The sequence below is a fragment of the Pinus tabuliformis genome, chromosome 3_2, assembly GCF_031772625.1.
Source record: "Pinus tabuliformis cultivar Carrire ecotype Pingquan chromosome 3_2, CPIR1, whole genome shotgun sequence".
NCBI classification, from domain to species: domain Eukaryota; kingdom Viridiplantae; phylum Streptophyta; class Pinopsida; order Pinales; family Pinaceae; genus Pinus; species Pinus tabuliformis.
In genome coordinates this window covers 21794074-21806986 of record NC_142302.1, presented here as the reverse complement: position 1 = coordinate 21806986, position 12913 = coordinate 21794074, and the positions used below count along the sequence as shown (strand labels likewise).

Below are 12913 nucleotides of genomic sequence, written 5' to 3'. Positions count from 1 at the left end.
ATCCCTTGGAGAATGGATCCATAACTTCTCATTCTTGGCCTATAAAGCTACTACAGGTCTGAGGATTGAGGGGATTGTGGGAAGTAGGTTTATGTTGTTGAGATTAGGTTGGAAGGCTTTTCTTGCAAGGGAGAGGGTTGGAGATTGTAGAAGGGACTTGTAACATCAAGGCTATATGGTTGTAAGGCTTTTCTCCAATTTTAAAAATATAAAAGAAATTGTTCTTTCTCAATTACATCTTAATTTATTTAATTTGTAGGATTTCTTGATCACCTACATGGATTTTGGTGACGTATTAATCTGTTTATGATATATAATTGGTTAATTAGTACATTTATCTCTTTGATTATATGTTGTATGCTTCGATCTCTTGTTTGTCTCTGTCTTTGTAGATCTCTTTCAAGATGGTATGGAGAAGGTGTCAAGAGAGACGAGAGGACGTCTAGAGCATCGAGGAGTGAATGGTTGAAAGCTTTGAGGGACTTCATCAATCATTCCGTTAAATCGCTAAGAGGCCTCTATCATTCTATTTGTTTTAGTCAATCAGAGTCTAGAAAAAGGTAACTGTTCCTATGTGTTTGTTACTAGGGTTCTTTGAATTCTAGGGAGATCGCTCTTGTCCGCAAGAGGGATTTGTCCACATAACAATCACTTTCACAACAATAAATTTTACTTCATATCTATGATTTTTAATATTATACAAGATATTTTAAAAATAATGACGACGGTGACTATCTCTATCATCCTATAAGACCAAGAAATTATATCTAATAGATAAATGGAATTATACTAAATATTCACCAAAGATTCATTTATATATTTGAACATGATGGAGATGAAAATATTGAGGTTGTTAGAGTTTTTGTGAACCTTGAGGTTCTTAAAAAAATTAATTATGAATCTAAGTAAAATTATGTTTTATATTACTAAGGGTGAGGCATGTTAAAAAGAAATGGTGTTTATCCTCAACCTCATTTGCATCTAAAATTTTACAAATATGCTCTTGTCCCAAGGTTTTCTTTAGGTTAGTCTAGTAACTGAGTTTTACATAGTGGAATTCATGTGCATTAGATTTATTTTAACAATATTTACAAAAAGCTTTTGTGAACTTTCAAGTTCTTGAAAAAAATTAATTATGAATCTAAGTAAAATTATGTCTTATATTATTAAGCTTGAGGCATGTTAAAAAGAAATGGTGTTTATCCTCAACCTCACTTGCATTTAAGATTTTAGAAATGTGCTCTTTTCCCAAGGTCTTTTTTTAGTTATGCTAGCAACAAGTTTTATATAGTGGAATTCATGTGCATTAGCTTTCTTTCAACAATATTCATTTTGTTCTTTAAGTTCATACTGTTGAAAAAATATATTTTAGCAATAACAACGAAATCATAATTGATAAAACGTTTGTAATATTTCAAATTCTTCTTATTCATAATTACATTTTTATTCAAAGTCTTATTATTAAACTTCACGAGGATGTAAGATTCATATTGTTATTTTGATCTTCTTTTCTTATTTTCGAATAGTTAAAACATGCCTTAGAATCCTTAGCCCAACTCTTTTTAGCCTATGGTGGTTGCTGCTCATACTGTAAGTAAATTATGACACAAATTCAATCATAACTCAAATTGAGAAATTTTTAAATATATTCTAGATACTTAACCATGACTCTAGACTACAAAGAAGTATTAATGACTTCAATTCATAGAATGGAGTTAAGGAATATTGCATTTAATTTAAGAATTATAGATTAAGAAACATTTTTGGATTTGCTCGATTTCTTTTTCCAAGGAAAAAAACGGTAACCTTTTATTAAAAAATTAATGAAAAGTTACACTAGCATATGCAATGAAGCATTCAGAAAATTGCCACTTGGGCACGAGTGCTGAAGCACCCCACAAAGAGCAAGAAAGGAGGGAAAAAATGTCACCAGCAATGAGCAAAACTCATGCTTCATGTTTTTCGCCCCTTTTTCTTTTCGACCTTGCGCCACTCACCCAGAGTGGGCTCGATGGAAGCAATGACTAACTGAGTTGTTTCGTTCGGCTGCCCTGATTCTTTATCTGAATCTGAGGTATCTGAGTGATGTTGCCGTTTGTTGCCTCCCATGCTTTGATCCACGCTTGTCATCTCTGCATTGATTTGCTGGGGCTCTCCCTCATTTGTATGAGGCTGTGGATCCTTGTTGACTGCTCTACTTTCCTTCTGATTTTCTGTTTCAACTTCCTCTATGGTGGTATCATCCTCTTCTGCTTCTGTTTCTTCCTCTTCTGTTACCGAAGGGGCTTTCTTTCGTGCGGTTCTCCTCTTTAAGACTTCATCTAAGTTCTGCCATCCTTTGTGCTTCCTTTGTTGTGGCTTGCTTTTGCTGGGACATGCATTGAGCAAATGACCTGTTTGTTGACATCCCCTGCACCTGAATGCTGTGTTCTCATAGTCCAAAGGTTGTTTCCACTGAATATTGTTGAAATTCAGGATGATGCTTTCAGGTAGTCCTTGGCTGAGATCTACCTCGACACATATCCTAGCAAAAGTAAAAATTCCTTTTAAGTGTCTATCTGTATCAATCTTTAACATTCTTCCAAGGGTATTCCCTATAGCTGATAAGGTCTTGAAATGCCAAAAATGTATTGGGAGATTATGCAATCTTACCCATACTGGCATCCTTGATACCACCATAGTATTGGCATCAAACTCTGGAAACCATGGGGTGACAAATAATCCCGCACTGCCCCAGAACCATGGTCCCTCACTGAGAATTTTTTCCTTTTCTTCGTCTACGAGGAAAACTACTATGAAGAAGCCCTTCGAGCATAGGTGGATCTGGCAGTTTTTTGTCCAGACCGTGTGGATCCATTGATACAAAGCCTCAGTTTTAGGCCAGAAACCGTTAAATCTACAAATTACAGCATTTTTTTTCAGATCTGAAAAAATGCACTTTACCTCTGGAATATCCAGCGATATGGAGGGGCTCTCTGGCATTTGATCCACGATATACTGCCCCGGCGATATATTGACTGCTGCCTGTTCTTTCCCCTTTAGAGATTCTTTCCCTTTGGCTGCATCACGATAGGTGCCTGTAGGTTTTGATGTAGATCCCTTTGACCCACCTCGCAGACGGTGATTGAGGATAATTGTTGAGTCCTTTGCTACCCTGTAGTGCTGGAGTGTGTGCTGTTCCTGCATGCATATCCCAGAAAATATTAAGCTTTGAAATGCAGCTGGGATTCCCAGTTTGTCCTGGATTTTTTTTTTAAGCTCCAGAACCCTCATGCTTCCCCAGATCTGCAGACAAAAATGTCTGCCTTCAGTTGCTCTGATGAAGATTTGTTGCGCTGCCGAAAGTATAGGGACCTCATAGCCCAGGTCCCTACTCCCCCGCGAACCCAGGTCCCTACTCCACCCCATACTTGATCTATGGCTTTGCCATTTTAAAAACCGCCCTAGATCTGCAAAACGAAGCCCCGGCGTACCAAAACGAGGCTTGGGAGCTGGCATGCGCCTCTTTTCTCCGTATTCGCAAGCAGAGTTTCCATACCTAAGCAGTGTGTTCTTGAATACGGGCGTATCAATCCAGAACAAGATAAGAACCGTTTGATTTGAAGTAAGAAGCTCCGGACAGAGGGTTTTCGTTGCCGCCGTGAGGTAAACAATCTGCAAACTGAATGAGGAGGATCGCCCCAGTCGCCGTTTGCTGTGATTTGATTCGAAAGAAACCTTTCCATCAGCCGATCCAGACCAGAAACCATGTGAGGCATCGATCTCTAAATCTCCCGCGACCATGCATCTAGCCGATCCAAGACGGATCAGGCCATTTGGGACCTCGACGGCGCAGAGATTTTCCACTGAAACCCTAAGTCCTCGACGCGCCTCCATTCTTCCTACTTAAGAGTTTGAAACATCATTTGCTCGATTTCTTTCCAAATCATATGAAAGATATTATGGGAAAAAAAAATCATAGCAATATATAAGAACTAGAAGAATAAATTAATGTAATGAATATCATTTTTTTAAATATTGGTTCCATAGTTTAACATATCTACATCTATTTTTAGGTGTAGGTGTGGGGTTATTTTGAGCCTTGGAAGAATTTTTGAACTTATATATACTTGGGATCTAGGCATGCCAACCAATAATCAGGCTAAAGCATATGCTTTATTGTAAGGCTTCAAAATCGCTACAATCAATTCCATCCAAAAATCATGTGTGGTTGATTCAAAAAATGTCATTAGGTACTAGGTTTTAAACATCAATGTTGTGTTATTTAATTTTTTAAATTCCTTTCATCAAATTATCAATCCAAACTTGCGATCTCATGAAATATATATTGTATGTGCAAGAATTACTTATTTGTAAACAAAAGTTATTTAATGATAATTTCCTATTCTAACTAAATTATTCACTACATAAACTAATATAATCTATAATTTATAAATCACTTTTACGATCTCTATTACAGTTTTTAATCATACAAAACTCTTTTATAATTATAGTGAAACAATGTTTTAAATTACGAATGTAGTTTTATTTTCCTACCATATAAAATTCAAAAATCTACAGTATAACAATATTGAAATGATCAACATGTAATTAAACAACAAAATTAACTCGAAATAGGAATTGAAAACATAATTTTAAACAAAATTAAATCGAAATAGGAATTGAAAACATAATTTTATTGTAACTAGAATTAAATTAAAATCTTAAAGAGGCAATAGACACCCTTGTGTAATGGGCCTTCCTACAGATTCTTTATATAGAACCTAAATGATTTATCCTATCACTATACTTACGGATTACAAATCAAATGAAAATCTGTTGAACAAAGTATTCTCATACAATAGTTTACAGATTCTTTATATAGAACCTAAATGATTTATCATATCACTATACTTATGGATTACAAATCAAATGAAAATTTGTTGAACAAAGTATTCTCATAAAATGATTTTTATGGTAATTATTTCCCACTAATTCTTTGACAGCTCATTCCAAAAAGATGTGGATCAATTCCTTAGCGTGATCCTCTGTTCAACTTAGGGTTATTGCACTGCCACGAAATCGAATTATTGTTCCATGGCCTTAGTTGTCGATTGTCTTCGTCCACGTGTCTTAGCTAACAAACAACTATCCATATTGATATGTTTGAGGGTAAAAATAAGTGAAATAAGGTATAAAATACTGTAAATTTTAAGCTTAAGGAACAAAATTGAGGAAGAATGTATAAAAAATGAGTGAAATCATGAACCCAACCATTAGTCCATTATTTTAACCTCATTACTAAAATGGGTAAACCACCATTAGTCCATTATTTTAACCTCATTACTAAAATGGGTAAACCATAAAATTAAAATTTATTAGAGGTCAATTATCTCCATGTGTTAAAAGAGCATGTTGCTCGTGCAAATGCTTCTGCTAATTAAGTTGCTCTATTGAAAATGGGGGAATCATGGTTAATGGAAACCTTAGTTACTAACCAATTCCATATTTTAATAGGGAGGACGTGATTTGTCGCATCTATATAATTAGACACATGGCATCATCGAAATAAAGGTAATTGTTTGGCGGAATATCTAATGTGAACGGATAATCTCCCTTTGATCGCATGAAGCAACATTCACTCTCAAATGCAATAGAACATGTGGAAGGTTTACTTCAATACCATTGTGGGATAATAGTGTGGATAAATGATTATTTATGGTGGAGTTCTAAGAATGCAAGATAAATGATCGTTGCAGTGAACTTGTCTTCTTAAAATGGTTAATATGCTTCATATTTTTTCTACTTCTAATCACTAGTAAGTTGGCCCATTTATCTTCCTCCCATTTATTTGAAATGGGAAAGCTTAGGGTAGCTAGTTGGTTGGTTGGTTGGTGTACAAAGTTTTCATTTCGATCTTTTGTCCTAGTGAGATTGTATTTTTGGTATTAAGATTGTATTTCCAGTATTAAATGTATTTGGAAATTTACAATTATTTTTTTTTTCTCAAATTTTTTCTTAGTTTCAATTCGATAAATACCTTGTGGTTCCAAAAGGTTATGTTTCTCACTTCTTTTTCACATGTTATCTTCTTTGGTTTTTATAGGGAAAGGGTTTCTTTTTCCCCTTATCACTAGCAATCATTGGCGAAGTTTTTAGAGTTTGAGTTTAGAGCTCCCCCTAACTTAATTCATGGTCTTCGATGCCTCTACGTCAAAGTGGGCCAATGTTATTGGAGTTCCAATTTTGCAAATGATATTACATAACATTAGTCATTAGATGGATTATAGAGAATAGCAAGAAATTAGGTAGACGTTCAGAAGCCATGAGGAGGTTATCTAGGGCAACAAAAGTTCTATTCTAGTAGCTATAGGAATAATTTAGGAACATGATAATTAGGTAGCCTCATAAATCGCCACAATAATGGGGACTTTGGTTCAATTCACGTGTAAAATATATGCACTAGAATTGGATTGTAGCATGCTCTGCACTATGGTCATAAATTTGTCGAAAGGAGATCAACTAGGTGCACCTAATGAGGTAGAATCTATTAATTTGAACTATGGGGCCCCTAGGGAAGATGAAATTGTTCACCAACTCCCATAGGATGTAGAAATTTTCAAAGCGGACTTGAACATATACAAAGAAGGTCAAGATGAAGAAGCCAACAAACATTCGTTTTGTTAAAACTATATGTTTTGTAAAGTAGCTATTTTTAGGGATTTGTTTGTAGAATATATACCACTAAGTTCTATCAGAAGCAGTGGTTATCAATTTTATTTGGTTGTAGCTATAGGAGAGTAGTTTTTCGTCCTTTAAAATATTGATTAAGACATCTTTAAAACAAAATTTTTATGTATATTTGTTGTGAGCCCCGCTACAACTTTTTTTTCTTAATATAAATATCTTCTAGTTATGGTTAAAGGGAAAAAATAAAAAAAACAACTCCATTTTAAATAACAATTGCAATATCTCCTCAAGTATTATATGATTGAACCTCTTCAAAATGTTATCACCTTATAAAATTAGAGAATAACTTTTTTTTTTTTTTTTTTTTTATGTTTAGTTATCACCATCTTATTTTGATTAATATTAATTGTAAGTTCATATTTTTTGCATAAATAAAGAGAGCTTTGAGTTTCTTGTGAAGATCCTCAATTTTTTGTACAAAATGAACAATATCATCAACCTAAAAGGGAAGAACAACAATGAATACGATCATGATAATGTTGATGCACCTCTTTATTTAAAACAACTCATTTATGTTGGTAGAATACTAAAAAGTATAAGAGAAAAAGGGCACCCTTGCTTAATCTCAATTTACAATAAGTATCCACTGACCATTCACTAAAACTTTTCATATTACAACCTTTTTCATATAACCTAATCACAACATTATGAAATATGTGAGGGATACATGTCTTTTAGTCTTTTACATAGCTTGGCCTAGTCAATGTCCAAGGATTTTATAAAATCAACAAAACAAGAAATGAAATCATTTTTTCCCTTTCTAGAATCCTTGGCAATACTTTAAAGATAGCAAGATGATTACTTATAGTATGTTGATTTCTAAAGTTAGCTTTTGTTTTTGTTTTTTTATTGTTGTCCTTATTTAATTGATTATTTTTCTTTCAAAGATCATGTCAAAGAAATTTAATTAAAATAAACTAATCAACATAGTTTTGTTGTGGAGAGAGGCACTCTACAATCTAGTGTGAGGGAGATGTTGTCATGTAACGTTCTATCTAAAACTAATAAAATAATACCTACAATAACAAATTGAAAAAATAGTAATAACAAAAAGGTTTTTGTTGGCCATAAATAAAATACTTCAATTTCCACCTTAGTTTACATTTGCTTTATATAAAGTTAAAGTAATTGAAATTAAAGAAAAAGAAATTACTTTTTTATTATTAAAGAGATATGTAATTTCTTCACTACTTATATGGAGTTGATAGATGCCATGTAAAAATATAATATAATTGATATTACACGATATGTAATTCATTTCATATTTAATTGGCATGTAATGGTTAAAATAAAAATATATTAATAACAAAAAAGATTTTACAGTTAGCCATAAATAAAATATTTCAAAGTCCCTATTAAAAAAAATAATTTTATATGAAGTTTATATAAAGGAAAACCAAGTGACTTAAAGAAAAAAACAAACTTATGTTTTCACTTTTCATTGTAAGATATATGTGTAATTTATTACATTCTTAATATGAAGTTGATATATAATATTTGAAAATTATATATATATATATATATATATATATATATATATAACAAATTTTTTTTTTTTTTTTTAAGAGAGAGAGAGTGTCCTATCAATATATGTTTTTTACTTCCAAATATAATTGGGGCATGTATTAACATTTTAATGTGTACAATGTGAATCATAAATAAAATATTTCAATGTCAACTATGCATATACTATATAAAATGAAATAAATGTATATATATTCTCTCTCCCTTTAAAGCATTTTATTAGTTAAAAAAGTTTAATATGGATTTTTTTATACATAGAGAGAGAATTGTTATTCCATTAGTAATTTATTTTTGGGTGATTTGTAATTCATTCATTTCTAAATATGGAGTTGAAATATAATATTTTAAATATTAACAACAAAAATTATAACGAGAGAGAGCGCACACATGTATTTTGAAAAATATTTATAACATAAATAATATTATATATAGAGAGAGAGTCCTATAAATATATATTTTCTACTTTCAAATGTGATTGGGGCATGTACTAACATTTTTTTTTATATAACTAAAACGGTTGTGATTTTATTAAATTGAAATCCTTGGGTCTAAGCCCAAGCTGCCCCAGTTACATTACAGCTCATATTTCAGATTCCGGGCTGTTGTTGTTCTCAATCAGCGTGATGATCAGGGCATTTGAATTGTGCTTTCAGTGTTTACAATTAGCATTCCTTTCATCAGGGAGCTGCCTTTGTTTGCAAGCTGGTCGGCTTCAGCATTTGACTTTCTGAGTATGTGGTAAAATCTACATGTATCAAAATCTAAAAGTACTCTCTTCAGCCTGTCCAGGATTTTATTGAGGCTGGCATTTCTAAATAAGCTTCCTGTCTTCAAGCTCTTGATTATTAGCTCTGAGTCTCCAAAAACTTGAAGTTCTTTAACTCCTTTGTCTCTTGCAATGTGGCAGGCTTTTAGCAACCCAAGTATCTCTGCTTGATTGTTAGATTTCTGGCCGAGTCCCCAGCTAAAGCAATCTTTTTCTATACCATCAATTGCGTATATGACCCCCCCTGCACCTGCATCTCCGGGGTTCCCTTTGGATGCTCCATCAAAGAAGATTGTAGTTAACTTTTGGGACCGCCACCACTGTTGGAATTTGTCATTTTCTTCTCTTATGCGCCAATCCTGATTTGCCTTTTGAGGAGGGAGGAGCTGCCTTTGCGGCCTGGGCTCCAGCATGCCTATCCATCTTTTTTCTTCAGGCGAGAGCAATGGATCTTCTTTAACGTACTGTTGTTGAACTGCTTCTAGGAGGAATGATTTAGCTTTTGCTGCAACTTGCAATGGAGTGTGCTTCGTCTCTCTGAAGATCTGCTGATTTCTTGCAAGCCATAGCTGCCAACACACATACTTTGGGATTGTTGTCCATATTTTTTTCCAGATTGATTTGAGAGAGATGCTCTGAGGATAGATACTGTTCCAAATGGCAAATAGATCTGCAACAGAGGATGGTGAAGGCATAGTAATCTGAAAATTATATAAAATGATGCTCCATACCTCTTTTGCAAAATGGCACTCCAGAAAAAGATGCTGGGCAGTTTCTGCATGGCTGTTACATAGAGTACATCTGTGAGGTCCAGCTATGTTCCTTTTTTCGAGGTTGTCTCCGGTCAAGACTTTGTTATGGGCCAGAGTCCAAAAGAAGAAATTCACCTTTGGAAGGGCTAGAGGGTCCCAGACATTCTTCCAAAAGGCTGGGTTTTGGCTGCTATTTTTTGATTCTTGCAAAGCTCTATATCCTGCTGCTGTCGTATACTCTCCTGTCTGGCCCCAACCCCATTTGTCAGACATATATCTGTTGGTGGGCGCTGCTTCCTCCAGCAAGTCTTCTAGCATGGTTTGTTGATGGAATAACCTCTCTGGGACTCCATGGAAATCCCACCCTATCCAGTCTCCACGATGATCCCATTTTGACAATTCAAAAATGGTATTAACTCCTGCCTGCTTCAGCCAATCCCTGAGGTCAGCTATGTCCTCATTGTCCTTCAGAGGTTCATTCCCCATGATTCTGTCATTCCACATATGAGTGCGTTTGCCATTGCCCGGAATTCTGTAAACCTGTTTATTGAAAAACTTGCTACTTTTACAGCATAATTTCCACACCTGTGTGCTGTTAGCTGTGTTTATATTCTGGAGGTTACTCAGGTCTTTGTTTGGTCTGTATTTAGAATTAAGCAAAACGCTGACCGGATGGGAAGGTTCATGGATCAGTTTCCATAAAATTTTTCCTCCCATTGCTAAATTAACAAGGGCTGGATCTCTTATTTGCAAGCCTCCATCTGCCCTTGTTTTTTTAACAACTTCCCATTTCACCAGGTGCATTTTTTTTTCATTTCCCTTTCCTCCCTGCCACAGGAAGTCTCTGAGCATTTTGGAAATTTGCTCCGAGACATTTCTTGGAGCTAAGAGGAAGGCTGCCTGATAGATTGGTAGTGCTGACAGCACTGCTTTTATAAGGATCACTTTGCCTCCTTTCGTCAGCCAGTGGCCTCCCACGCTGCAATTTTGGCTTTAAATTTCGAAATTATTTCTGTCCAGAGCGTTCTTTTATTTGCACCTGATATTATGGGAAGGCCCAGATACTTGAATCTGTCCCAATTTAATTGTCCTTTGAATCCAAGAAGAGAGGTAATATCAGAGAGCTCCCTCTGTTCCACATTCCAGCTATACACTTCAGTTTTGTTCTCATTAATTAAGGCCCCAGAAACTCTGCAATAATTATTCAGGACAATTTTCATGGCTCTGGCTATTCTTAGGGATGCTCCGCCTAACAGGAGAGTATCGTCGGCGAACAGCGCATGGTTCTGGGCTTCAGCACCTTGGCTGGGCTTGAGACCTGGGATACTGCCTTTTAATTTTTCCGCTGTCAATCTGCGACTGAGCGCTTCCGCCATCAAGATATACAGGGATGGGGAGAGGGGGCACCCCTGTCTTATGCCCTTCTGACTTTGGAAGAAATTCGTGGGGCGACCGTTGACTAGTGGGGCAATCCATGGTTTGTCTATGCATGCTTTAATAAGGTTGACAAACTGCTGCGAAAATCCGAAGGAGAGCAGGACTTTGCAGAGGAATGAGCGGTCCACTCTGTCAAAGGCGCTTGCCATATCGAGCTTGACCAACATACCTTTTTCACCTCGCAGCTTGCTGGAATGTATGATCTCCTGTACCTGTATTACGTTATCTATAATATGCCTGCCTTCAACAAAAGCGCCTTGCGGGGAAGAGATCAGATTTTTCAAGAGCGGCTTGATCCTGCCTGCAATCAATTTTTCCATGATTTTATCCTGCCTGCAAAGGTCTCCGGGTTGATTTCTTTGGGGATCAGGGCGAGATATGTAGAGTTTGTTCCTCCGCCCACCTTGGCTTTCCTTATGAACCATCGAATCATCTTGCAGAGATCGGCCTTTATAATGTGCCAGCACGATTTGTAGAAATGGATAGTAAATCCATCAGGCCCGGGCGCCTTGTCTGCGTCCATGGACCAGATGACATTTACGATTTCCTCCTCTGTGGTTGGCCTGCAGAGGGCAACGTTCTCTTCAGCGTTGATAAGTGAGGGAATGTTAACCATAAAGTCATCAACTTCTTCATTATCGCTGTGATTTTCAATCCTGTAAAGGTTCCTGAAGTAGTTTTCTGCTGCTTCTTTGATCTCATTATAGTCTTTGCAGATGATGCCCTCTGGCGATTTGATCTCAGATATATGGTTCCTGATCAGCCTCGCTCTGCATTGGCGATGGAAGAAGGATGTATTGCGATCTCCAGCCTTCAGCCACAAGCTCCTGGATTTTAATCGCCAATATTCTTCCTCTCTTCTGAAGGATTGGTGTACTGTGCGTTGGGCTCTCGTTTCCTTCTCCAACAGCTCTGGGGTGATATCTTTGTTTTCCATCTCTAGTTGCAAAGTCTGCAGGCCATAAGTTGATTCCTTTCTTTGTTCGGTAGGGGTAGATCCAGGTTTCTTAATCCATTTCTTCAACGCAAATTTTGTTGCTTTTAACTTTTGCTCCCAGACATAACTAGGAGATCCCGTAAAAGTATTGTCCCAGGCTGCTTTGACTGTCTCCATAAAACCTTCCTTCTCTATCCATAAGGGGCTGAATCGGAAAGGAATGGGCCCTAGGTCTACTTCATCCTTCAGGAGGAGCTGGATGGGTTTATGATCTGAAGCTAGCTTCGGCAGGATTTTAGTAGTAATGATCTTCTTGTTCATCAATAAGGAGCTTTGGACCATGAATCTGTCTAATCGAGCTGAGATGTGGTCCTCTCCTGCTCTATTGTTGGACCAGGTGTATAGGCCTCTAATAGGGTTTAGATCCAGCAAGTCCCACCGCTGAAAAAGTTCCTCGACTTCATCGAGCATGGGGTCTCTGTTACTTGCCCCACCCCTCTTTTCTTTTGCTTTCATAACTATATTGAGATCCCCTGCTATAATAATGTTGCATGGGGAAGTTTGCTCTAGATATGCTGAGAGGGAGTTCCAACACTCTCTCTTTTCATTATAGGAAACAGGAACATAAAGATTGAAAAGGTTAAAAGACAACTTACTTATTTTGTGAGTCAGTTCAGTTTGAATCCAGTGCTGAGTTTCCTTGTGGTTGTTCAGCTGAAGGAGGTCATCGTTCCAGAGCGTTGCCAGCCCTCCAGAGGTGCCCCTTGA

At 36.2% G+C, this 12913-nt stretch overlaps 2 protein-coding genes across 2 annotated transcripts; both read right to left on the bottom strand.

Annotated features, from left to right (window-relative positions):
* Positions 1 to 10730: 10730 nt before the first annotated feature.
* Positions 10731 to 11147, bottom strand: LOC149179604 (uncharacterized). The gene has a single exon (XM_089413597.1). The coding sequence runs from the start codon at positions 11145 to 11147 to the stop codon at positions 10731 to 10733; it is 417 nt and encodes a 138-aa protein (XP_089269723.1).
* A 368-nt stretch (positions 11148 to 11515) lies between these two features.
* On the bottom strand, positions 11516 to 12661 carry LOC149179603 (uncharacterized). Its single transcript, XM_089413596.1, has one exon. It carries the CDS (start codon positions 12659 to 12661, stop codon positions 11516 to 11518), a length of 1146 nt encoding a protein of 381 aa, XP_089269722.1.
* Between the last annotated feature and the right edge of the window lie 252 nt (positions 12662 to 12913).

Coding starts and splice junctions, on each gene's coding strand:
- LOC149179604 (XM_089413597.1), bottom strand. CDS start 11,147: ATGGCGGAAGCGCTCAGTCGCAGATTGACAGCGGAAAAATTAAAAGGC.
- LOC149179603 (XM_089413596.1), bottom strand. CDS start 12,661: ATGAAAGCAAAAGAAAAGAGGGGTGGGGCAAGTAACAGAGACCCCATG.